We start from the raw sequence: 26,903 nt of genomic DNA on the forward strand, positions 1-26,903 counted from the left end.
AAAGAGGCTATAGGGCAAGTAATCTGCCAGCATATACAGAAGACACCAACAGAAGAGGCAAGCTGTAAAGTAGTTGGAGAGGATAACCTGCAGGTGGTCAGCTGGAAGCATTCTTTACTGCTTCAGATAATGAGATAGATGGAGTTTCTGGGAAAACCAGTGATGGAGAATGCAAGGGACGTGCAGACAGAAATTGTGAGTCAGATAGAGAAAGCTATGCCTGGTTTAGCAGGAGAGAAAGAATTTTTCATTATCCTGATTTTGTTTTTGAAATACAGTACTGAAAATGATCTCGACTTCTTAATCACTTTGTTCTCCCATCCAAGCTTCTTCGCACCACACATTTTCTAGTGGAGGTGCTAGGATAATGGGTTGCCCTATTTTCTCCGCAAATGAAGTCAATACTACTCCTGTATAACTGATCATAGAATTTTCTATTCGGGCCAGAAGTCAATGCTAATTTTTAATCCCCCATGGGAAATGTGAAAGCATTATGATATTTAGCCTATCAAGCCAGTTCCGCCATTTAATTAGATCATTGAAGGCATCTGCCAGAAACCTGCTTTAGGCCAACTGCTAAAGTAAACTGGGGGGGGGGGGGGTGCAGTTTAACTGCCATTTCAGGCTCCTTGGAAAACTCAATTGTATAAGGAGTCAGCTTATTCAGATTCACTACAGCCAAACCAATGCTTCACGTAGAAAATGCTGAAGGGCTGCCACTCAAAAGGCAAGTTTCAAGTGTTTGTTCAAAAAAGTTTTAAAATCCCATTAGTCTATTTTTTAATAATCCTGATAAGGAACAAGGAGAAAAACCTCTGGTTCCCTATTAAGATTGTCATTTGATGCTTGCCTTCACTTGATGCCTCCAGCTCACATCACCACCATCACCTCACCAACTCCTCATGCCTCTGTCACCAGTTCGATCTCATTCAGTGCTATCAGATGTGACAGAGCCAATCCAATTTGCTGGCCATCTGCAAATGACAAGTTATCTCTGGTGCAGTGAATGTACTTTCATCTAGCCGACATTCAAAAGAAAAACTTACACTTATATAAGGCTTCAGGACATCCCAAAGTGCTTCAAGGCCAGTGACATACTTCCCTTTTTAAACTGTGCAGTCACTGACTTATCGTAGAAAATGCAGTTGAGCACACAGCAGGCTCCCATGAATAGCACCACATTCACGGGAGCATGGAGCATGCGTTAGTAATGGTAATTGTCAGAATGAGACCAAAGATCATTTTTGACATGCTCCTACTGCCAGCTTCATTACATATAAACAACATGTTGAGAGTGCAATCTAGGCTGATGGTCACATAGATACAGTCAAACTAATAGACATGCTGGGTATCTTTTCTTCAAGAAAGAGAGACGGTGATAATGTTGTCCTTCTCATCTAAAATGGGATGAACAGTGCTTTAGTTTCATCTCATTGACCCAGCACATTGACATGTCCCTTCTGTTAAAGTCACCTTTATTTAAAATTAATTTTTAAATATATGCCAGTGGAACACCGGTTCAGGAGCAAAATAAGCATTCATGGGCACCCTCAATTCTGAGATAGCAGTTTGGGTAGAACTTTGTTGACTTCACCAATATATGGCCCACTTCCCACATTAGTACTGTTGCAAACTCTTCATAGATGCTTATTACTGAAGGTTGCTGTTCGTTAGCATAAACCGGTGTAATTCAACACCTATCGGGGTAAGTTCGTTTGGGATAAAGTTGGTCAGGGGTAACTTCTTGTTGGTTGGGAGTGGGTAACTGTTGTCAATTGGAGGTCTTAATTTGCTGTCAACAGCAAGGATTGCAATTGTATGCTGATGCAGTAAGAAGATTGGGTGAGTAGAGGTAGTTCCACTCAAATGAGGAGGAGGTGTAATTTCATGCTAATTGATGGGGGGGGTGTAGTTCTACACTTATTGAGGAGAGTGGGTATGATTCATCACCAATCGGGGAGAAGGGTGTGGGGGTTGTAACTACACACCGATTGGAGAGGAGGGTTATGTAACTCAATGATGATTCATAGATGATACAATTGCACATAATTTAAGAGCAAGTAACAACTGTACACAAATCTAATGTTAATAAAACCAGCCCTTCAGATATATTAAAAGTGTTTTAAACCAACCTTCAGTTCTTCTTGTGCCACACCATCAACTGAAGCTTTCTGAACAGCAGTCGAAAGTGAATTTGCCACCTGCGGTTGCGCGTCTAAGAGTTTCTTAAGCTTCATGTCAACCAACCTGCTATTTTGACCTAAATTAGGTAAGAGACAAATTGATAAATTCTTTGAAAACTGAAAATTAAAAATTGGACTTTCAAAATTAATTCTGGCAATAAAAATAAGAAATATCAATACAAAAACATTATGGATTGGCTAAGAATAAATCTTCTTTTCCAGAATCGGACACCTACCAGCCTCAAAAACAACATGTATTTGCTTGGGACATAAACAAAAATGCTACAAACAATCAGCAGGTTGTCAGAATTCATGAAGGGTCATCTTTCCACCAATGCTACCCAAATTGCTGAGGGTTCCTGTTTTGCTTTAGATTTCCAGCATCTGCAGTTTTAACTTCAATGCATTTACTTGGATCCTTTTCCCATTAATTAGCTAGCAAAAGACTGGTGCCAATGCCCACCAACGACAAACTTCCAAAGATGTCTTTGGTCCTCCACACCTTTCAATGATGATGAAATCTTGGTCAGCCCAATGCAGAGGTCCTGCAGCAAACATGTTTTCATGGAAGACAAAGTGGGTGGAGGGAGGAGGAGGGGTGGAACTCTTCTATCAAAACTCTCAGGGATTTTTAAGTTTGTTTTACATTCTGAGAGATTAAAAACCATTAAAATTGAAGCAAATAATTAAAAAATAACATTTATTAAAACATATAGAATGGATTAAAATATTAACCTAATTCAATTGCATCTTTTAAAAAGACTTCACTTTTCTCTTTTGCAACATCTGCATATATAACCGGAGGTGATTCCCCAGTGTAATGTTTAGAAATCCCAGCAAGACGGAGACTTTGCCACTAAACTCTGTGTGCAGTCCACAGATGGAGTGTCCCGACAGATTTGGGCTTCCTAGTCTGTCAGCAGGTCCCTAACTGTCTGCGTATGTTTGTAAATCAGGACCAACTTTAATTTAAATAGCTGAATGTTGGCAGTTTCATTCAGAGCTGTAAGCCACAGCCATCAGGAGCAGACCCAATCATTTTTTATTTGAAGGTGTTTGGGAACAGGGTAGGGGTAGGAGGAAATAGTAACAGGTATGCGGTGGAACTTTTTCTGTTAGTCAATCAAAAGCTATCAATTGCAATCTTTTTACTCTGGTTGCTTGCTTTGCGATTTAATCCAAAAGATTTCAGATCTGCAAGTGGAAAAATACATTTGATAATACCAGACTCCAAAAGCCTTCATTATCTTTATCCTCTTTCTCCAAACAACATTAAAACCTGCTCCCTATGCACACTTAGAATAAAGTGAAAACATCAGAAGATTTTCTGATTTAGCCCAGATACCTTTGCTGAAGAAACATCAACTTTATGTCACACCACTGAAATGACTTCCCCCGGTACAGGTACCATGTAACAACTTTTACAACCACTGATATAGTGCGGTTGATATCTTAGTCACTTGAAACGATTAAAAATATGGCAAAATGGATTTTTGTAGGTTCTTAAAGGAACAGATTTGTTTATATATTATAGGATTATAGGTGCTGATTTTAGTAGTGGATCTGAGGTGGTCGTATTTAAGAACATATTTTACTCTGTTTACTATCTGAATTAGCTCAATGCAATACCTTTGAATGGCACTACGTTAATATGTAGTTCAAATCTTGTTCTGAATGACACACCTTTTGTATTATAATTACCAGAAATGTGACTGCAGGATTTCCAAAATCTTGAAATTCACATGTCAAAATAGCAGTAAAATATGTAAAGATTGTTTCAGACAGATCCTCAATAAAAGTTGCAAATGAGAGCCATAACAAGAAACAACAATTTTTCATGGAAAACAGTAATGGTTTTATGAGCAGTTATGAGCATTACATGAAGTAACAGGATACTATGCTATTTGACCTATTGCACAGATGCCACTTAAATTTTTACCAGATTTTATTGATAACTTTTAGTCAAGCAACAATAATTATCTTGAACTGGCAGCATAGATGGGTAGAAACAGAACTAGTACTGTGTTTGTGCATTTACCAAGTGACATCTCATTTTCCTGAAACCACCCAATTTCCATATTAATGAGGCAACCACCTCTTAAATTGGGATGGTTTGGGAAGATTTGTGCATGGCAGGGAATGAAGGTTTGAGAATTTCTGTGTGCAAACTCAAAGTACAACTGAGATTGCACTTGAAAAGCTGTGCAACATCAAAGTGATGAAAGGGGACTAACTAACTGCAAATCTTTCCTTGAGTGAAAGGAAGCAGCAAAACCTCAGAGGACAAATAAGGAGTAAAAAATATTGGTTCAAGACTGTTCATGGAAAATAAAGAAGATTGGCAAGATGAACTATGAGTGGAAGAAAGATGAAATGAAGGTGAGATTGAGATGATAAAGAATATATCATGGTACAAATAATCACTAGAGAGGAAAATCATGGTTAGAATTATTTAGTTTTAATGTACAGATGTAAGTGATTATGTAAAAATAGCATTTCTATCAATGATTATGATTTGAAACAGTTATATTTATTTTAAACAGTACATGTATACTATGAAGGAGTAGCATTTAATAAACCCAACTCCTGCAGTGTTCCCAACCTATACTAATGCAATGGATCTTGAATGACATTCTCTTGCCACAATTAAATCCTCAGCATGTTGACTCAGAAAGGGGATTCTAGGAATGGGTGAGATTGTGCCAGAGGTGCTGAGGTTTTACAATATGTGATTTGTCTTGGAACTTAGTAGCATAGAGCAATGGCCCTGCAATCTGCAAGTGTTTCTGGAATTTGAACATGAGGAGATGAAGTCTGGTAGAAAATCAATTTCTTTGGTTTTATATACTATCCTGCTTGCAGAACTTCCAAAATATGTCAGCACTAAACAGACATTTTCTCCTGTTTCATCAACCTATGTAACCTTGTTAGATCTGTTGTTATTTTTCCATGTGAAAGATCAGAGTCTCCTGTCCACTGGTTGGACAGGCAACTAAAATCAACAAGCAAAATCAATGCGAATTGTTGTAGCAATGGGAGGCTAGCGACACATTTGGGAACCATTGCTGCAGGACAAAGACTAGAAGTGACCACATGGGAAATTCTGATAATCAAAGAAAACAATAGGTGGGTAGCATCTGAAGGATATGAGGCTTGATTCTAAGTTTTTGTCATGAAACATTATTGGCAATGGAATGCAAAACTGTCTTCAATGTTGCCTCTGAGTTTATAGTATGGTAGAAATCTGTGCATCACCCAGTGATTCTTGGTTATATTGAGCATGAGTGTCCAATGAAAGTCATGACATAACTATAATGGTCCTACGATTCAGTTACTTGTTAGCACTTAATAACACGTGAGGAATGGTCACATGTAATTGTACTGAAGAGCAGATGGCACTATGGATTTGGAACCACACATAAAATATCAGTTTTTGGGAAGGCCACAACAGGCTGAATGCTCTCCTCCTGTGCCTTTAGCTTATATGATTCCAAGAAATGTGATGGGAAAAGTTAAACAAACATACTGTACCTATATGTTTTTATTTGAAGTGGAAAATTATTTTCTTGTGACAGTGCATAGTCACTGGGTGAGTTATACTTTTTTAAAATTGATTTACAGTTACTTTGTACTGGTATTATCATGGGAGATTAAAGATACTGGAGTTATGTCAAGAAAAACTAAACATGATTGATGAATCATATATGACTGTGCTCATACAAGTTATGGTGTATAATTTCAAGGTATCACAATGAAAACAGTTTGCTGCAGCTCAAAGTTGTAATAGATGCTTTATAAAAAAACAGACAAGAAAGACGCACAAAGCTCCAGCAAGCACCAATAATTGCATTTTCCACAGGTTAAACAGCACAATATAATTAGAATTACCAAAAGAATCAAGGTCAGTTTCATTGTTAGTGTGTTCCTCTCCACCTCCCAAAATAGGGCCTTCCTCATTAGTATCTACCCCAGCATTATCATCTGTAGAAACAAGAAAATCAGCAAAAGCAATCATAACACATTGGATCATTGAAAACATTAGTCACCAATTAGCATATTCATACATGCAAGAATGTAAGACAGTGTGAGTGAAAATGGATGGTTCATTGTTCTTATATTTATTTATAGAACACCTGCACAGATTAACGATTCACATCACAATAAATGATTGGTGTTTGTAAGATCCAACATGCACAGCAGCAGTGACAAGCAACAGAATGAGCAGGCTGATATGAATATACAAATTAGGAGAAGGAGTAAGCCATGCGGATCTTTAAGCCTGTTCTGCCGTGAATAAGATCATGGCTGATCTGAGTGCAACCTCAAATTCATATTCCCATCCACCTGCTGTAACCTTTCAACCCCTTGCTTTTCAAATATCTACCTCTGTCTTAAAAAAAATGCACGACTTTGCTTCCTTTGAGAAAGAGAATTCCAAAGACCTTTAACTTGTGGAGAAAATAATTGCCTCATCTCTTTCTTTATGGGTAACCCCTTATTTTTAAAGGCAACCTGATATCAACAGTAATACCTGAAATATGCAACCTTGCATCCACTGCATCTTAACTACCTCTGAAGTTCTGTAAATTGCAGAGGAAGCCTACTCTATGATGTTAAAATTGTTAATAAATGCAAAGATGAGCCTTTTATGTCTTCCATGTTATTTGAAATGTCATAATCAGTTGGAGATTGGTGAGTAAAGCTCAAAGTGCTTCTATATTTGGAGGGTAGAATCAGGGACAGTGGCCAGGAGTGCAGTGGAATAAACAAGTTGCAGGGGAGAAAAGGCATGCATGAGGATTTCAGCACAAGAGTCGAGACAAAATTGAGCAAAGTTAAGGTGGTGGAAGTAAGCAATGTTGACATGGAAATATGGCCCTGAAGTCATTCCCATGTCAAAGGTGACAGCTGGTTTGCAAATAATCTGGCTCACTTTCAAATGGCTGCCAGGGAGAGTGTTGGTGAGGGTGGCTATGGAATGGAATTTGTGATGGTGAGCAAAGATAGTGGCTTTGAGATTAATATTTCATTGGAGGAAATTTCTTCTCACCCATTACAGGATGCCAGGCAAGCAGACTGACAAATTAGAGATAGTGGAGAGACCAAGAAGACAGGTGCCAAAGTTAAAGCTTGGGATGTCAGCATACATGTGAAAACTGTCATTGTATTTTCAGATCATAAAGGTCTAAAGATTGATCTTTGGAGAGTGCTAGAGTTAAGTATGGGAACCCATTGCAACTGAGTCCCCATCAAATGGGCAGATATGAACAGAATAAGGCAAGCATACAAAATGAGATGTGATGGAGGAGAATCGTGTGGTCAATTGTGTCAAGAAGATAAAGATTTGTCACAAGCATATCAACATGACATTCTGTAAGAACTGTTTTGGTACTGCAAAAGGTATAGTAATATAATTGGAGAGAGTCAAACAAGGAATTCAAAGAAGGGAGAATATGAACTTCAGATTTACAAAATTCAACAGTTCCAAAGATGAAAGGAAGAAGGTTAGAGATGGGCAGGTTTGCTTGGATGGAGGAGGGAAGGTTTTTTTCTGAGAAGGATGATGAGGGTAGATTTGAAAAAAGTGGGTGCCAGAAAGACAAAAAAGGTAGTCAGAGGTTTAGTGGGAGTATGGGCAAGGAAGCAGGAAGAAAAGTTTATTGACAAGATCAGTCAGACAAAACTTGAAGGGAGAAACTAGAGAGAGATGCAGGGGCTTTGTCTTCATTCCAAAGATAGTACACAACTTCAGTGAACAACACTAGGGCTGCAATACTATTTATACTAAAAGATATAAATCCACTAATCTCGGGGCCAGTATTTCAAATCATTTGTTCACTGTGATTGTACTGAGATATTAGAGAATGAAATTTCTAATAACTAAATGAGATGTTGCACATAGGGTGTTACTAACCTCCAGCAGTCTTTGATCTTTCCCTCAATTTTTCTGTAGACAGTTCATTGTAGCTTGGGAGATCAGACATCTTAACACCAGATCGAGCTTCTGCAATTAACTGACGAGCTCTCTCTCTCAACTGACGTCGTCGCTCTTCATCTTGATACTGGAAAGATATTGAATAGCTGCCATCACAGTAATTGACAAAAATGTAATTTCATTCCAAAATTGATCACCATGATAGCAAAAATGACACTGCAGAGAGTGCCATCAACAATTTTATCTGTGGAGAAGCCAGATAATCTAACTGCAAACTGTTCAAATAGAAGAACAAGTAAAAATATTACATTTGAATTCTACTTCATTAACATTAATTAATCTTTTATATATTTTATCATTGAGATAAACTACAGCAGCAACTGCCCATTACAACATCGTGACTATTATTTAGTTACACAGGGAAGATATTACCCACTTTGCAATATCTGCACATATTGGTATTGGTTTATTATTGTCATTTGTACCGAGGTACAGTGAAAAACTTGTCTTGCATACCGATCGTACAGATAAATTCATTACACAGTGCAGTTACATTGGGTTAGTACAGAGAACATTGAGGTGGTACAGAGTGCATTGATGTAGTACAGGTAAAAACAGTAACAGTACAGGGTAGAGTGTCACAGCTACAGAGAAAGTGCAGTGCAATAAGGTGCAAGGTCACAACAAGATAGATCGTGAGGTCAGAGTCCAGTTTATCGTATAAGGGAACCGTTCAATAGTCTTATCACAGTGGGGTAGAAGCTGTCCCTAAGTCTGGTGGTACGTGCCGTCAGGCTCCTGTATCTTCTATCCGATGGAAGAGGAGAGAAGAGAGAATGACCCGGGTGGGTGGGGTCTTTGATTATGCTGGCTGCTTCACCAAGACAATGAGAGGTAAAGACAGGAGAGTCCAAGGAGGGGAGGCTAGTGTCTGTGATGCGCTGGGCTGTATCCACAACTCTCTGCAGTTTCTTGCAGTCCTAGGCAGAGCAGTTGCCGTACCAAGCCGTGATACATCCAGGTAGGATGCTTTCTATTGTGCATCGATAAAAGTTGGTGAGAGTCAAAGGGGAAAACCGAATTTCTTTAGCCTCCTAAGGAAGTAGAGGCACTGGTGAGCTTTCTTGGCCGTGGCATCTATGTGATTTGACCAGGACAGGCTGTTGGTGATGTCCACTCCGAGGAACTTGAAGCTCTCAACCCTCTCGACCTCAGCACTGTTGATGTAGACAGGTACATGTACACCGCCCCCTTTCCTGAAGGGAATGACCAGCTCTTTTGTTTTGTTGACATTGAGGGAAAGGTTGTTGTCATGACACCATTCCACTAAACTCCCTATCTCCTTCCTGTACTCCAATTCATCGCTGTTTGAGATACGACCTACAACGGTGGTATCATCTGCAAACTTGTAGATGGAGTTAGAGCAGAATCTGGCCACACAATCATGAGTGTATAGGAAGTAGAGGGCTGAGGATGCAGCCTTGTAGGACACCAGTGTCGAGAGTAATCGTGCTGGAGGTATTGCTGCCTATCCTCACACAGACACTGCTTGACTGTCTGAGTTCTCTGAGCACTTCTGCATTGTTTCAGATTCCAGCATCTGCTGTTTTTTCTGTTTCTCATATTACTTTAAATTTTATATCTTGTTAATCAAAAATGATTTTGTCCCTACAGGCAATTCTTTAACTGGATGAATCGCTGATGTTCACATCAGCAACAGCACTCTTGTACAACTCCACACAGTGTGCAAGAGGGTATGGGGCTATCTGAACTTCCTCTTCTGGGGCACCCTCTTCATTTATACCAATGTACCAAAAGAACAATAAAGGCATCTCATTGAAAACAATTTAATCAAATATTAAAAATAACAAATATATGACTCTATTAGCCACTATATTTAACTTTTACATTTAGTAACAAACACTAATTGCATCAGATGATGAATTGTGCAGTAAAACCATAACTTTGAAGAATATATTACAAATTCAATAGTAGAAGAGAAAATGATGATTTTTTATTTTTGTTTTTGAAATTCTGAACTGGTTAAGTTTTGTCTTTTCACACAAGAATTACAAGTCACACGATAACAGCAAAAACTCCAGTAGGAATCTTCAGCTACATTTCCTAAACTGCATCCTTTACCTCCGTGAAGGACAAATGCAGTGGGGCACAGGAACACCATAGCCTGTACGCCAAGCATTATCCTGGCTTGGAAATATAATAGTTCCTTCATTATCACATGATCCAATCTTGTAAATCAGTACCCAATAGCATTATGAGAGTACCTACATGTGGGTCGCACCAAGGCTTCTCAAAGACAGTTAGTAATAGACAATAAGTGCAGGCCCACATCTCATGAAAATAAAAAGTGCTTCGTCACAACACTGAAATTGAAAAGGGGCAGATACAGATTGATTGGCTGTAACTTCCAAGTGAATTACTGAAGGACAAGCATTTTAATAATTACAGTAGTAAACACCCATTGGGCACAAGTTGTACAGATCTGGCTATTTCTTTTTGGAATTCATATGACTCCTGGCTTAAATTTGCTGGAGAGATCAGAAAACAAAATCAATCCACATGCATTCATGTATATTCTATTTCAACATACATCACTTCATTTTGGTTAATAGTAAAATAATTTTTCAATGTCTGGTAGCAATTGTCCCAACAATTTACAACTTTTTTCAATTCAGAGCAACAAATTTCAAATGATTGGAGTTTTGAAATATAAATAGAATATATAAATACCTCTTGAATTAAGACCATTTCACAGAACTCAGTTTTGAGGAAGGGTGTGTATCGGAAATGTGAATTTGTCTTTTCTCATATTCCTTGCTCACTGAATGTAGTGATTTTCTAGTATTTTCTGTGTTTACTATTGCTACAGGATGCATACAAAATATGTGCATGCACAATTGTTCTCCAGCAGTATTGTTGAGAATACAATTAACGTTAAATTCTCCGGAGAATTAATATAGATTTACAGGACAAAAGGATGATGCCTTTTTGTATACTTCAATAGTTTACTGAGGAAATTACCATGGGTTTTGTCAACGGCTACACAAATAAATTTCTGTCATAAAAGAGGTCACAAACTCCCCAGGCCTTTCTCTCCTGCCATTCTTCAGCTCTCCCGGCCTCTCTCTCCCACGCTCCCCTGAGCTCCCAGACTCCCCTTCCTATGTTCCCCGGGCCTCTCTCTCCCAGACTCCCCATCAAGCTCCCTGGCCTCTTTCTGCTGTGCTCTTGGCCTTTCTCCTACTAGCTACAAGGTCATAGAGTTGTGCAGAACAGAAATGGGCCTTACAGCACTCCATGTCCACACTTAACTCTTTTTGCCCATCTTCACTTATCCCATTTGCTCACATTTGGTCTGTATCTTTCTATGCCTTGCCCATTCAATTGCCCGTCTCAATACCTCCTGACCGCTGCAAATGTATCTAATTCCACCACCTCCTCTAGCAGTGAGTTCAAGATATCATCCATTCTCTGTTTAAAAAACATTCCCCTCAAATCTCTTTTAAAACTCCTTCTTCTCACCTTAAATGTTGCCCTCTTATTTCTGATACCCATGCCATGGGTAAAAGATTGTTACTATCTACCATATCAATGCTTCTTATAATTTTACATATGTCTATCAGGTCACCCCTCAGCTTCTTTTGCTCCAGGAAAAACAAGCCCAACCTATCCAATCTCCCCCCATAACCAAAGTCCTCCAATCCAGGCAACATTCTGGAGCATCTCCTCTGCACTCTCTCCAATGTAACCACATCCCTCCTATAGTTTGGCAACCAAAACTGGACACAATATCCGAAGTACGGTCTAACTAGTGTTTTATAAAATTGCAGTGTCCCAGCTTTTGTATCCTATGCCCTGACCTTTGAAGGCAAGCATGCCACATGCCTTCTTCACCACCCGATCTAGCTGTTTCGTCACTTTCAGAGAACTACGGACTTGAACTGCACGTCCTTCTTCAACATTCATCAATATTCCTTAGCATCCTACCATTTACTGCATTTGTACTACCCCTATTTGACTTTCTAAAATGAATCACCACCCCTTTTGTCGGGATTAAATTCCATCTGCCCAACTTGTCATAGACTTCCAATCAAAAAAGCATCTATCCACCAACACCTCTGCCTCCTATCACTAAGCCAATTTTGGATCCAATTAGCCAGCTCGTGTTGGATCCCATGTGCCTTAACCTTCTGAACCAGCCTACCATGTGGGACCTTGTCAAATGCCTTACTAAAGTCTATATAGATAATTTCTACCACCTTGCCGTCAATCTTCTTAGTTACCTCCTCAAAAAACTCAATCAAATTAGTGTGGCAGGATTTCCCTCGCACAAAGCCATGCTGAGCACCTCTGATCAACCTGACTTTCCATATGTACGTAAATTGTATCCTAATTATTATCTACATTCTTTGGGCTGCACTCTACTCACTCCTGCCTGATCCAATTTAGTGATCCACTTTATAAAACCAAATGGTAACGACCCCCCCCCCCCCACGCCACTTTGCAAATCACTGCTCTGCAGTTTGACAATATTGTTAATTGCAACTCCAAAGAAACAAGCCTCATCAATTGCAATCTACAAACATACTCAAATTAGAAGGAAAGGAAAAAGGAAGAGAAGGGAGAGGAGCAGACAGCAAGAAGGGAGAAAAGAAAGGGAAGCAGGTAGGGGAAAAAGAGAAGGCAGCAGGGTGAGAAGAAAGTAGACGGTAGCAAAGAAGAGGAATGATGGATAGAATGAGACAACAGAGGAGGGAAGGCTAGATAAAGGAGCTGGGGGATGGAAGGGTAATGGAAATAAAGGCTCTGAGGGAACAAATGGATGGAAAGGGGTCAAAGGAAAAGGTTAGAAAGAATAATAGGAATAAGGAGCAAAAGAGAAGGGATAGGTTTCAGGAATCAATTTCAACTCTCCATCCCAGAGGTTACTGAAGAGCACAAATTCTATGCATCACAGGTCAATATTTGGACACACGCAGAGTTTTAGCGGGATAGTGGTGAACAGGAAGAGAGGTGCACAGAATACATAAAACAGAGACTACATTACATCTGTATGCAATTGCTCAGCTCTCGCTCACTCTCAATGCTTTCACCTGAGGCATGTGGTCTTCATTCTGCCTGTGCATCAAGTCATTCTTTTGTAATATTTAAAGTTTTTTCTGCATAATACAATGCATTTTATAACCTTCCCATTATTAGTGTACCACAATCTTAATGTAACAACATTTCTGTCAGTACTTAGTGTTGTACATAGTTTCTAACGTTTCCAAGGTTGGGTGAAATAGAATGGGAGTGTCATACTCTGACACAAAGGTGGCCAGTGGGCAACAGCTAATGTGGGATATGGCCATCGAACAGCCAGTAGGCTGGCAGATAACCAATGTCAATGATGAGAGGATAGCCAGTGGCCCATTGGCAAAACTGTAGTGGAGAAAGTCTTTCAAAGTTTATATTCATCTATATTCTATTTCCAAGCTCATGATCCCCAAGTGCTAATGTAAGCATGTTATATTTGTCTTTTATTTAAATTTTAAGCCTAGTAAGTGGGCCTGCTGCCAGATAAAGTTTATTTAAATGTTTACTTAAGGCCTCTATGTCTGCTTGCACCTTGTCTATCCACCCTGACCAAAATTCAGGTTGGGTAATCAGTGTAACCATAAGAAAAGTAAGGAGTAGGTCATAGAGCCGTTTGAGCCTGTTCTTCATTTCAATAAGATCACGGCCACAGGTCCACTTTACCAACAGGGCCCCATAACCCTGCATCCCCTTAATTTTTTGATCTCAGTTTTGAGTGTTCACAATAAGTGAGCATTCACATCCCTGTTCATTCACTTACTTTATCTCTTTCCTAGTTCTGACCTGAAGCGTTAACTCTGTTTCTCTTTCCAGAGATGATGTGTTGAGCATTTCCAGCACTTCGTTATTCCAGATTTCAAGCATCTGCTGATTTTTTAATATAAATTTTTGAACATCCACATTCATCTGGAATAAAGATTTCCAGTGACTTATAACCTTTCTGATGAAATAAATTTGCCTTTGTCCAGCCGAAATGATCGACTTCTCTTCCTGAGACAACGATCCGAATTCTCAACTTCTCAGCCAGGGGAAATAGCTCTCCACATCTACATGTTAAGCCCTTTCAGAATCTAATGTGTTTTGATGAGATCTTCTTTAATGTCTGTGAACATAGGCCAATCTTACTCACTCTCTGATAAATTAACCTCACCATTCCAGAAAATCTATGCCTCTCCACCTTCAAGCTGAATATATCCTGACTTCATGAAAACTTTCCTGCTACCCTAGCAGATCTCATTCCACAGAGAACACAAGGGATGGGAGAGAGAAAGTGAGAGAGAGATGGAAAGAGAGAGGGAGAAGAGAGAATGGAGAGGTGGTAGGGAATGTTCACAGATGGCAAGTGGAAAACACAAAATGAGACAGGTGCTACAAAGAAAGTTACGGAGGCCTGAAAGCCATATTTTATGCATATGTTGTTGTAAACATAGTCTACCTTCAATAGCAAATCATTGTCCTGGCACAAAATGTCACATCCTACTACCTCTAAGGGAATCAAAGAGAAAAGAATGATGAAGCAGAAAAGAAAGAAAGACAGTGGAGAAGAGCCACCTAAAGATGTCAGACAAACACTGCAGGAGCAAAACAGAGAAAACCTGCAGCACACATTCATAGAATAAAACAGTTAACATATAAATAATTGCACACCAATCTTGGAGATTTAGGTACCAGCAAAAAAGAAAGATCAAGGAACATTACAAGAGAGAAATCTACAATATGATTAGTGCAAAACTACTCTAAACAGTAAAATAAGATGTTGGAAGTAGTGGTTGCAGGGTTACAGAGTGTAGTAAATATCAAAAGCATAGTTAAACATTCAGAGTTGTGTGTTCAAACAGGATAGAAATTGGGCTGTTGCAATGACAAATTCAAATGCAAAAGAAAACTCAAAGCAATTGCAACATATCAATGCAAGGAACATTAAGCTTGATTCAAAAATAATGAAGGACTTTGGGGAAAAAAATCAAAATATAATGGGAAACATCAATCAAATATGCATTGGGAAATTAACAACAGCTTCCAGAACCGCCGTCATCTTTCTGGTGAAGGTAGTCCAACAACGTTGCTGGGTAAGGATTCACTAAGGTGTGCAACTTAGAGGGAAATGCATAGGTGGTAGCATTCCCATGCACTTGCAACTTTTGTCCTTCTTGGCGATAGAGATGATGTTGGAGAAGCCTAGGCAAGCACATTTTGTAGATGGTACACATTGCTGTGCACTGGTGATGGATATCCAGGGTGACAGATGGAGTACGAATCAAGCAGGTTGCTTTGACCTGGATGGTGTTGAGCTTCTTGAGTGTTGTTGAAGCTTCAGTCACCCAAGCCATTTGAGAATATTCCATCACACTGCTAACCTGAGTCTTGTGGATTGTGGAAAGGCGGTAAGCCATCATGAGCAAATTACTCACTATATGATACCTAGCCTCTGACTTTATCTTGTAGTAAAGGTATTTCTGCAATTGGTCCAGTTGAGTGCCTGGTCAATGATGACTGTCAAGTAGGGGTCAAAGGTAATGCCAATGAATGCCAAAGTGGGGAACTACCGATTCAGTAGACGGTAAACCAAGAGGTGTCTTCTTTGCCCATGTTTGATCTGATATCATGAGACTTCAAAGGATTACCACCATGCTGCCATCTCTGGTAGGTCAGAATGTAACCAGGGATTGTGTTGGAGGGGTTTGGTATGTCATCTGTAAGGGATGACTCTGTGAGTTCAACTGTGTCAGGCTGTCGCTCAGTCTGTGGGACAGCTCTTCCAACTTGGACACCAAATGGAAAATTCAACTAGGGATTTCCTGCTGTGAATCAACCTTGCGCCCTCAGAGCAGTTTCCAAGTCTGCAACACTTGTGAGTACAATGTTTCCTACACAATCATCTTTTTGGGAACTCCTAGGCAAAAAAGTGCTTTGAATCAGAGTTTGAGAGTGTAGTTCAAGATTGATTTGTACTAACTCTATGGTAATCCACAAGAGGCAATATCTGTCTTGTCTTGATATTGAAAAATGTCCCAGGCAATATATAGAATTGGAATTCACTGCGCCCTTAGAGCACTGAAACTACAGAAGAACAAGATTCACCATGATCTTAGATTCAGATACACCAAAAATCAGGGGATGAGAAAATCCCTTCAACAGGATTAAATTCAGTGGATGAGGAAAGAGCTGAAGCAAACGGAATGTTAGTTAACATTCAACACAAGTCAACTGAAACACTTTTACAGGATAAATATATGTATAGAGCTAGGCTCAGTCTAAACAAGCACAACTCTCAATAGATTAGCAAGCAAATAAAAAGTGATCTGAAAAGGAAATTGACCTTTACAAATCTTGCAGGTAGAAAGCTGAGAGGGTTCACAGAGATAAATACAGCAGCATGCAGAAACATGTCAATAAGTTGATCATGGGGGGGGGGGGTAACTAGACTGAGAAAAAAAGCAAAGTTACTAAAAGAAAATAAAATGGGAGAAATTTCTTTTAGTAGTAAAATAGCAGAAGGGGAAGTGGGAATATTGAAAGATGCGCACAAGCCTGAAATGGCGAGTGAGCATGAAATATTAAACTTGCATATTAAACACAAAAATTGCATTTACATATTAGCTTCCATAGCCTCAGGATCTCCTGAACTGTGTCAAAAGCAATGTATTACTTCTCTAATACTTAATCTATTATAACATTGGAAATTGTGGCAGCCAATCTGTTTACACAAAAGTACCACAAACAAAATTTAGATACTTCAGTCGTGCTGTTTGAGGGATACCCATTTGATAAGACAACAGTGGAATTCTTTGAACATGAGATTTCTTTACATGCATTTGAAAGAACAGATGGGACCTCAGAATACCTGTAATATTTTATCTAGAAGATGACAATGCAGTATCATTCAAGTATTTTTCTGTAGTGTCAGTTTAGATCAAGTCTCAGACTCTTGAACCCTGGGTCTGCCTTATGGGCGAGAGAGCCAACACTGAGGCAAGGCTGAAATTCTGAATAACTACTTCAAAATGTTTTCAAGGGATAACATCAAAATTGTGTCCTTCACCTACAAGGTGCCAATTCAAAGTGTGAGCTTTTCAATAATTTCGATGCAATTTTATCAACAATAAAATAATTAATCAGGATCATATAACACATTATTATAATGTAGTTGGCTCTGTCAGCAATGATGGGTAAAGAACTCATATTTTGTTTTTAAGAAGGAATTGTATATATATTTGAAAACATTTTGATGGGTTTGTCAAAAGGTCAACGCAAAAGAACCAAGTGTCAAGTCTTGAGCTGAATGCCCTCCTCTAGACCACTGTCTTTTTTTTAACGTGTTGACCCAACTCCTGGAAAACACCTCAGGAAAATACTTCTCTTACATCACCTTTCAGTAATATCATTCCTCACAGCACTTTCCCATCCCAGCACTCGTCTCCATGCCGCTATTCCTCAAAATCCCTCCTGTACTCCAATCAACTCCCGGTACTTCCATCCTAGTGTGCCCTTAGTCTATAGTGGTTTCTTCTTGCACTCTCTCAGTTTCCTTTAAAATACTCAATTCTTCCATCCTCACAATCCCCAATTTATCAATAACTTTATGCATTTCTCCAGCAATTGATCTGCCCGCCACATCTTCCTGACAATCTTCATATGTACACAGTGCTACAAAACAAAAACAATTGACCACATTTAAAAGTAAAAAGGTCATCAAGTCTAACCACGCATATAATTCTGAGCCTCCTCGTACCTATACTAGTCCTGCAACAGCCTGTTGGATAACAATTTAACTTTACAGCCCAGAATTTGCCTGAAGCTCTGAGCCATCCATGCTCACCACTCACTAAACCCAGACATAACGTGCGCAGATTCCCCCAATAAGCACTTGAGGAAGACAATCTGATCTTTATACCCACAACAATATTAGTTCAACATATATTTCACATTTCATGCCTTTGGTGAACTTCACGGGTTTGATTAAGAATATTGTCACTCTCGATGTTCTGTGTTTGGGCTTCAAAGAAGGCAAGCTTTTCCATGTGAGGAGCAGGCATAAGAAGTGTGATGGAGTAGGATTTCTACTTACCCCAAAATCAAATCTGATCTTGCCAAGCCTTAGCTTTAGCAAGAGCCATTTAAATTCTGACAGACAACTTTAAATAATACAATGATCGCACAAAGTGCTTCATTACAAAATTATAGACTCTTAGGATTGAAAATAGAGAATAGTAATAAATGCGTCGTTTTACTGGACCAGTTATCCAAAGGCTTGAACTAACATTATAAAAACATAAATTCTAATCTGGCCATGTAGATGATTTCGAATTTATTGAATTAAGTAATATGTAATATTAAGAAAGCTAGCATTAGTAAAGGAGATCATGAAACTGGATTGTCATACTAAAACATCTGATTCATTGAAATCCTTCAGAGAGGGAAACATGCGACCTTACCCAGTCTGGCCTATAGCATCAGTCCTGAAACAAAGCCACTTAATTATATCAAGTTTCTACTTTCAAACATGGTTAGAATGAACCAGCTGAGCCACTAGACATCAACCTAGGCTCCAGCTTCCAACATAGCAAAAGTACTCGCAGCTTTGTTGACTTTGGAGAGTCTTCCCATGAACATCTGGGTCTCGTGTCTGAATTTGGAGAGATGACTCTTGGGCTGGACACCATGCACAATCAGCAAAGTGATGGAGGATGTTACCCTTGCTATCAAGCAGTACTTTCTCACCAAGAATCTGCTCAATAAAGTTCAACTTCAGCTCTGGCAGGACCAATTGGATCCAGACCTCATTAAATCCTTGGCCTAAACATGGACAAAATTGAGCAGGGGTGAGAGTGATTGTTTTAACATCAAGGAAGCATATGACTGTGTGTGCTGTCAAGGAACTCCAGTAAAAAGAAAATCAATGGAATCATGGGGAGTATGCTCCACTTGTATACCTCAAACAAAAAAAAAGTGGCCATCGTTGTTGGCAGCCAATCATCTCAGCCCCAGAATATGACTGCAGGTGATCCTCATGGCATTGTCCAGGTCCAACATCTTCAGTGCTTTATCCATGATCTTTCCTCCATGAGAAGTAAGAATGTTCACTAATAACTACATAATGTTCAATTCCATTCACAACTCCTCAAAATAAATGAAGCAGCCCACATACTCTGATGACATCAAAGCACATGTTGATAAAAAGCAAATAATATTTGTGCCACAGAAGTACAAGGCATTAATCATCTCTGACAACAGAGCACATGTCTAACATCCAACTCTTCTGATTACACACCAAACAAGATGGCAAAATGAGTTGTGAAGAGGATGCAAAGAATGTATAGAGGAATACAGTCAGGTTAAGTAAGTAGCCAAGAAGATGGCAAAATGTGGTAGAATAGAAAAAATACATTAAATAGTAAGAAACTACTGTCAATGTTGAGGGGGATTCTGAGTGTACACTGGTTCACAAAATGGAGAATAACATTACAGATTAAGGAAATCTTGCTGCAATTGAATGGGGCGTTGGTGAGATTACACCTGAAGTTATGTGTGTCTTTTGTTTCTGCAGTCAGGGAATTTAGCAGCACAGCAGTGTACTTTTATTAAACAGATGCCTGAAATGATGGCGTTGTCCTACAAGGAGAAAGTGAGTTGGATTTGGTGTATATCTCTGGAATTTATAAGATTTTGAGGTGATCTTCTTGAAAGATAAGATGCTGAGAGTGATAGGCAATTTAGAAGCATGGAGGATGTTTCCCCTGGCAGGAGAATTAGAAGTCATTGCCTCACAATAAAGGAGTAGTCATTTAGGACCAAGATGGAGAGAAACATCTGCAATCAGGGTTTTCTAAACCTTTATAATTCTCTGCCTGGCAGGAAGGTGGTGGTGGGGGGAGGGGGAGTTTTTTTTTATATGATTGAACCATCAATTTATTGAACAGCAGAGCAATCTCAAGGTCTGTATAAATTATTCTAGCTTCAATTTATATTCACATGCAAAATCATGTCCAAGGAAGAAGGGGGAGGACCAACAAACAGGGGCACTGGCCTTTCCGATAACCACTCTAAAAACAAGGCAATGTTTTGCATATGCACATGTTTAGGGCATAAAAATGAAGAATGTGCATACAAGTTTCTCCAGTAATTAAAATTCTTGTTAACGCCCCTATTCTTATGCTCTCATCAATTCAAATGGAGTTGTAGCATACCAGTTTATCTTTCCATCAGGAATCTTGCTAACTAATCTTTCTAATTAATATAAATGGTAAATGCTGGAAATAAATCAGGTCAATTCTGAAGAAAGGCCATCAACCTGAAACATTGGCTCTCTTTCTCATGCAATGTTGTGCAATTTCTGTTTATATTTCAGATTTTCAGCATCCGCAGTGCCTTCATATTAGTTCCTAATTAAAGGCCTCTACTCTCCTGGTATAAAAGCAATAAACTTAGAATCCTCTAATGTACTTGACCAAGGCATTCACTCAGCATGCTGGAGTTAATTAATGGCTGTTAAATCTGGGGATTCCAAAACATTATTACTCAATTACCATGGCTACTAAACCACCTAATGTGGACACAGCACAGATACATTATTTGTGGTCAATCTTATTTTTGATTTGCCATTAGAATTTTTTTTTGTTAGTAAATAACCAGAAAACAACTACATTTAAGCCGTTTAATTAAGCAGACCATGATACTTCAGCCTAGAACTTTGAGTAATTTCCTAAAACCACTACAGGCCAGACAATTATAATATTGTCAGCAAAAAATAGGGATGTACTTCCATCCACAATATTATGTGATGAATTCCCAATCTGATGCTTTGATTTATCTTACCAATTTATCATCAAAAGTAGTGACATCAGTACAAAACATCTATTATTAATGAAGTGGCAGTACTGCTAATGGGTAATGCAGAGCATGAAAGGAATTATTCTCCATGTACTTGCTCAGAAGCAAGCCACCCTCAACGGCAAGGTAAACAAAATGTGCCTTTTCTGGCCACTGTCAGGCTGAGCAGCTCAAGTCACCCATGCAGGACAGCAAAGCAACTTCTGTTCTCTAGTCCATTTGTACTTTTTCCCACACACTACGAATATAAAATAGCAGTTCAGAGTTTTGTTTTTAAGTTACAGCTGCAGTGGACAAACTACTGATTAAAATAGAGGAAAAAAAACTGCAGAGGCTGGAAATTTTGGTCTGCAGTCGATTTTAGGTATTCCCTCGGAACTCTCAACCCGCTCCCTTCTCTGCAACTTAAAACACACTTAGTTTCTGAATCTTCCAGCTCTGATGAAGGATTCATGACCTCGAATGTTTGAATTTGTTTCTCTCCTCACTGATGCTGCCTGACCTGTAAAGAGCTTCTACATTATCTTTCCTGTTTACCAGTTAGTGTAGTTGGTTTCTCTCATACCTTACATCTGAGTGGATAGCAACTAATGAAAATTCCTAAATGGGTTAGATTCCTGATCACCAAAGAACGCCAAGAAAAGCACAAGTAAATTATTTTGAAGCACTTCTCTACTGTTTAGCTGCACCACATTATTTGCAAGCTTTGAGGTCACTTGATCAAATGTAATTGTTATGCAAAATGAAACTGTTATAAGAGAAAAATCTTTTAGAATAGCTAAGTAATCACATGGTTGCCTCTCAATTAATATATCTGTACTGAAACTATTATTATCCAATTAATTGTTGGAATTTATATATTAAAGCAATTTTTCTATTCATATATTAAAGCAATTTCTCTACAGTAGAATAGACTACACAATTTTCTCTAAAACTACCATGAAAGAAATTTCTGTATAAATTGAAATGCCTCCTTGAAAATATCAAAGGACTGAGTAATCTTTGTATATGCAGTACCAATAGTGAGGTTTTGAGAGACCACAGTATATTTGAATTTCTTAAAATAAAACCATTCACATTGCAAAAACGAACAAGAATTTTGAGTTAATATTAATGTCATCTGAACTCTCGAGATCAGGTGATATTTACATATTACTCTGTTTGCTTTTGTAGTTTGCCATGTTACTGATTGTGTTACAATCTTGTAACTCAATTCCATGTATTTACTGTACATATACAGTACTATGTACGACACCAAAAGTCTGCTTAAGTGAAAAGCTGTACAGATAATTTCACACTGTACATAACAATGTCTTCACTTCAATGAAAGCAAAATATCAGTGATTTTCCATATCCTAGGATAAAATTCATACACAATAACAGAGGATTTTGTAAGAGCCACACAAAGAGAAGGATTATATTATATATTCACAACAGCCATAAGAATCGTATGTTTAATCAGAGATCATGCTGTATTAGCGAGCACTATAACAATACTCCAGTCAAGTGCATATGTTTAGTTTAACTGTCCATTTCGCTATGAAAATTGGTTGAAATGAAAAACAAGTCTTTAATATATTTTGAAAAAATGCCAGCCTTAACTTCGTGCCACATAAAGCAATGAAATAACAGTTCCATTGAAATGAAATTTTAGATCTTCCCTACTGCTTAAATGAGTAGATGTACTGCATTGTGGCCAAATGGATCACAAAATCTCATGTTTCAATCAACATCAAGAATTGAATTAACTGATCTCAATTCTGACAGCACCAAGGGTACCAATAAAAATTGAGAAGAGCAAAATATTTCCTATGCTCAGATTCTTGATCATAATGCATTTATCATAGCTTCCAAGTGTGCATGTGCAAATATCAACTCAGGCCAGGTACTGGTCTGATTATGAAGATTATGATAAATAGCCTAAGTTAGAGGTAAAATGGTGGACAGTTGGATGAGGTATTGAAAGGTCATTTGTCCTGAAAAAACTACAAGGAAGTGATTCTTCCTATTCCTGTGCAGACAGAGGTCACTAACTTCAGGACAAAGCTAAGAGAAGAAAATTGGCAAAAAAAGTTGAAAATGATAGTGGATGGATAGAGAAACCTTCTTCAAACTCATATTTATTGCCCATTTGCAATTTAAAAACAAAGCTAGTTTAGTTCAGAATAAGCTGTGATATGCGTCTCATGGAATGATTGAAACTGGTTCATTTAATTATTTTACTTAATTTACAGAGTTCTTTTGAAAATTGACCAATACAGTTACAAGAAAATGAAATCAGACTCATGATCATAGTCTTTCAATAAAATGAGGTCTTATCACATTTAGATATACATCTGAAAACAACCATGCATTTCACTAAACAGTAAAAATCCAATTATTAGCATGAAATTTTAATTTGGTTACTTCACTATTTGATTAACTCATTTATTAGGTATGTAGGCTGACTTTTATAGAAATAATAATGAATAAGTTATCTTCCTTTCCATTTTGTTTCACAAGTTGATTCAACTTCTTAACCTTCTAGGCACTAAGTAAAACAATGATAAAAAAAAATATTAAAACAAAATACAGTGCCCAGTGAATATCTGAAGTTAAAAGCAGAAAGCACAGGATATACTCAAGAGGTGTGGAAGCATCTGTGGAGCAAAGTCTTTTCATCAATAATTTTAAGTCATGAGAAAGGTTCAGAGACCTAATAAACTAAATCATATTTTTCTCCAGAGAGCCACCTGACCTTCTGAGGATTGTTTGATTTTTTAAAATTAATATTCAGTTATGAAGACATCCTAGTGGTAAATGTGCACCAACTCAGAACTAAAGGAATGGAGAAAAATCAGAATCACTGAAAGCATTGGAATGAGGAACTTTTTTTAGCCCAACCAGTTTTGGAATTATTAGTCTACGTAGTTACTTAAATCATAACACAAGTTTTGGATATTTAAAAGGATATGCACAATTCAACAAAACTGAAAAAAGTGCAGAAATACAATTAATAATGAGGAAATCAAAGCAAACTGCAACATGCAGATGGATTATGTGATAAAATAAAGTAGTATGAGAGGGCTGTAAAAAGTGTTACAGAAACAGGTGTAAAAGGATTAAAGGATTAACTCCTGGTCAGACATTTGCATGGTACTGTATTTATGAAGATAATGACAAGGCAATTCACACCCTGGTTAGGTGTAAACAGGTTTAGATGTGTTTGCACTATTAAGCGCTAGTGAGTTACAGGGTATCTTAAGGGAAGTTCTAAATTCTGGACTATAGTGAACTGCCTGTTTATATTGCCATATAATTTTCAGGGCTTCAGCAAGAGCAGGTAACTAAATGACATGCTTCTGGTACCACCAAGATCACCAGTCAGCTCCCTCATAATATAAGAAACAACTGCATGATCACAATAGAAGGCATTCACCCTACAGCCCGTTCTGACATTCAATGAGATAATTTTAACCTAATTCCACAAATGTCTTTGTATCTTTGTTTATCAACTAGAACTATTGAGCTTTGATTTGACCTAACATCAATGTAGACTGAACACCAAAACCGTCGACTGTCTATTTCCCACTACAGATGCTGCCTGACCCACTGAGTTCCACCTGCATTGTGTTTTTTGCTTCAGATTCTAGCATCTGCAATCTCTTGTGTCGCTCCAGAATTAAGACTTATTTGCTAACTTTGCAAGTATCCATTTGGTTGGGCTCTTTCAGCTTGTTTGGATTTGAGTAGGAACAGCAGGGTGGATGAGCTAATATGACCCCGGCATCATGGTACGAGCAGCCATTGAAGTGTGGGGAGCAAACAAAACAAAAATGGGGGCAAGGATAGAAAACTGGCAGGAGGTATGTTCTCTGAAGGAAAGAGCAACGATACCGAAGGTTGTGTTGCCTTCCTCGGGCCAGGATTCAGGACATCTGCTCAGGGTTTGACAGGAAGTTATAGGGAGAGGGGGAAGATCCAGTAGTCTTAGATGCATACAGCACAGAAGTAGGCCTTTTGTTCAACTTGTCCATGCCGACTATCAAGCACCCATCCATATTAATCCCATTTATCAGCATTTGGGTCTGTGGCCTTCTAAACCATGGCAATTCAAGTGCTTTTCTCAATAGTTTTTCAATGTTGTGAGCATACTTGCTTCCACTCAGGCAGCTGCATTCCAGATTCGAAACCACCCTCTCTGGTGAAAAAGTTCTTCTTCAGATCCCCTCTAATCCTCTACCCCTCAGCCTAAACCGTATGTCCTCCGTTATTTTTAGATACCTCTGGTACGGAGCAAGATTTCTATTAAGAACCATATCTTTTGCCCCCTCGTAATCTTGTTTGTCGCTATCTAGCCCCTTCAGCCTCTTCTGCCCCCGAGGAAAACAAACCCAGCCTATCCGATCCCTCCTCATAACTGAACTGCTCTATCCCAGGCATCCACTACATCTGCTCCAAGGCAATCACATCCTTTTAAAAGTGTGGCAGCCAGGATTATATACAGATCTCCAACTGTAGCCTGACCAATGTTTATAAAGTTGTACCATAACCTCCCTGCTCTGAAATTTCTGCCTTGGTTAATGAACACAAGTATCCTGTATGCCTACTTCTTTACCTTATCAATCTATGCTGGCACTTTCGAGGATTTTCTGACTTGTACATTCTCTGTTCTCTTTACTCAATACTCCCTAGATCCTCACTGTGTGTGCCCTATCCTTATTTGTCCTCCCCAAAATGCATCACCTTACACTTATTGGGATTAAGTTCCATCTGCCATTGATCTGCCCACCCTACCAACAGATCATATCATCCTGTACACTGGGGAAATGGTGCCTAAGCAAATTGTTGGAGCTGGGGGCCAATAAGAGCCTAACACCTGATGGCAGTCATCCCTGGTGTCTTAAAAGTGGGCTAGTGAAATAATTAATGCATTAGTTTAATTTCCAAACTTCCCTAGTTTGGGGAAGGTGCTAGTAGATTTGAAGTAAACATTGTAAATTTTATTCAAAAAGGGAAGATAAAAAGCAAGAAACTACATCCTTGCTAGCTTAACATCTGTCATAGGTACATCCGGGACATGCCCTCTTCTCATTACTACCATTGGAGAGGAGGTACAGGAGCCTGAAGACCCACACTCAATGATTCAAGAACAGCTTTTCCCCTAAGCCATCAGATTTCTGAATGGTTCATGAACCCATCTATACTACCTTGTTTATTCCTTTTTTGGCATTATTTATTTATTTTCTGTAATTTATAGTAATTTTATGTCCTTTTGCACTGTACTGCTGTCACAAAAGAACAAATTTTACATCATCTAAGTCAATGATAAAACTCTGATTCTTATTCTGAGGGAAAATATAAGAAGCTATTTATTAAAGACTGTTTATAGGAGAGCACTTAGAAAAATTAGTGTAATCAGAAAATGTCAACATGGTTTCATGAAGGGGAACTAATTTGAGTAATTTATTGGAGTCCTTTTAAGAAGTGAAATGTGCTGTGCGTAAAAGGAAACCAGTGGATGTACTATACTTAGACTCCCAGAAGGCTTTCAAATAAGGTGCCACATCAAAGGTATGATGTAGAATGAAACATTTTGGCATGGATTGGCTTGCCAACAGAAAACAGAGAATAGGCACAAATGGGTCTTTTTCTAAAATATAAACAGAAGATGCTGGAAATACTCAGTAGGTCAGGTGCATCTGTGGGAAGAGAAACAGTTAACATTTCAGGTTGAAGACCCTTTATCAGAACTGGGAAGGAGACAAAAGGAGCTTGTTAAATTGATGAGAGGGTGGGACAGGGGGAATATCTCTGATACGGTAAAACTGGGGTGACCATGGGGATGACCTGTAAACAAGGTTATACTGTATAGTTAA

General features: G+C 38.6%; 1 protein-coding gene across 7 annotated transcripts in view; it reads right to left on the minus strand.

The window, feature by feature from the left end:
- ehbp1 (EH domain binding protein 1) overlaps nucleotides 1-26,903 on the minus strand; it is a 315,890-nt gene that overhangs the window by 69,422 nt on the left and 219,565 nt on the right. For 5 of the 7 annotated variants that reach the window (XM_052011163.1, XM_052011159.1, XM_052011160.1 and 2 more), the window contains 3 exons: nucleotides 8,098-8,245; nucleotides 6,072-6,164; nucleotides 2,133-2,260 (listed from right to left, as the gene is read on the minus strand). In XM_052011163.1, the coding sequence (XP_051867123.1) occupies nucleotides 2,133-2,260; nucleotides 6,072-6,164; nucleotides 8,098-8,245 (369 nt within the window). The remainder of the gene's footprint in view (nucleotides 1-2,132; nucleotides 2,261-6,071; nucleotides 6,165-8,097; nucleotides 8,246-26,903) is intronic. The other 2 variants (XM_052011164.1, XM_052011161.1) reach the window with 1 other exon arrangement.

Source organism: Pristis pectinata, chromosome 3, assembly GCF_009764475.1.
Source record: "Pristis pectinata isolate sPriPec2 chromosome 3, sPriPec2.1.pri, whole genome shotgun sequence".
In the NCBI taxonomy this organism is placed as follows: Eukaryota; Metazoa; Chordata; class Chondrichthyes; order Rhinopristiformes; family Pristidae; genus Pristis; species Pristis pectinata.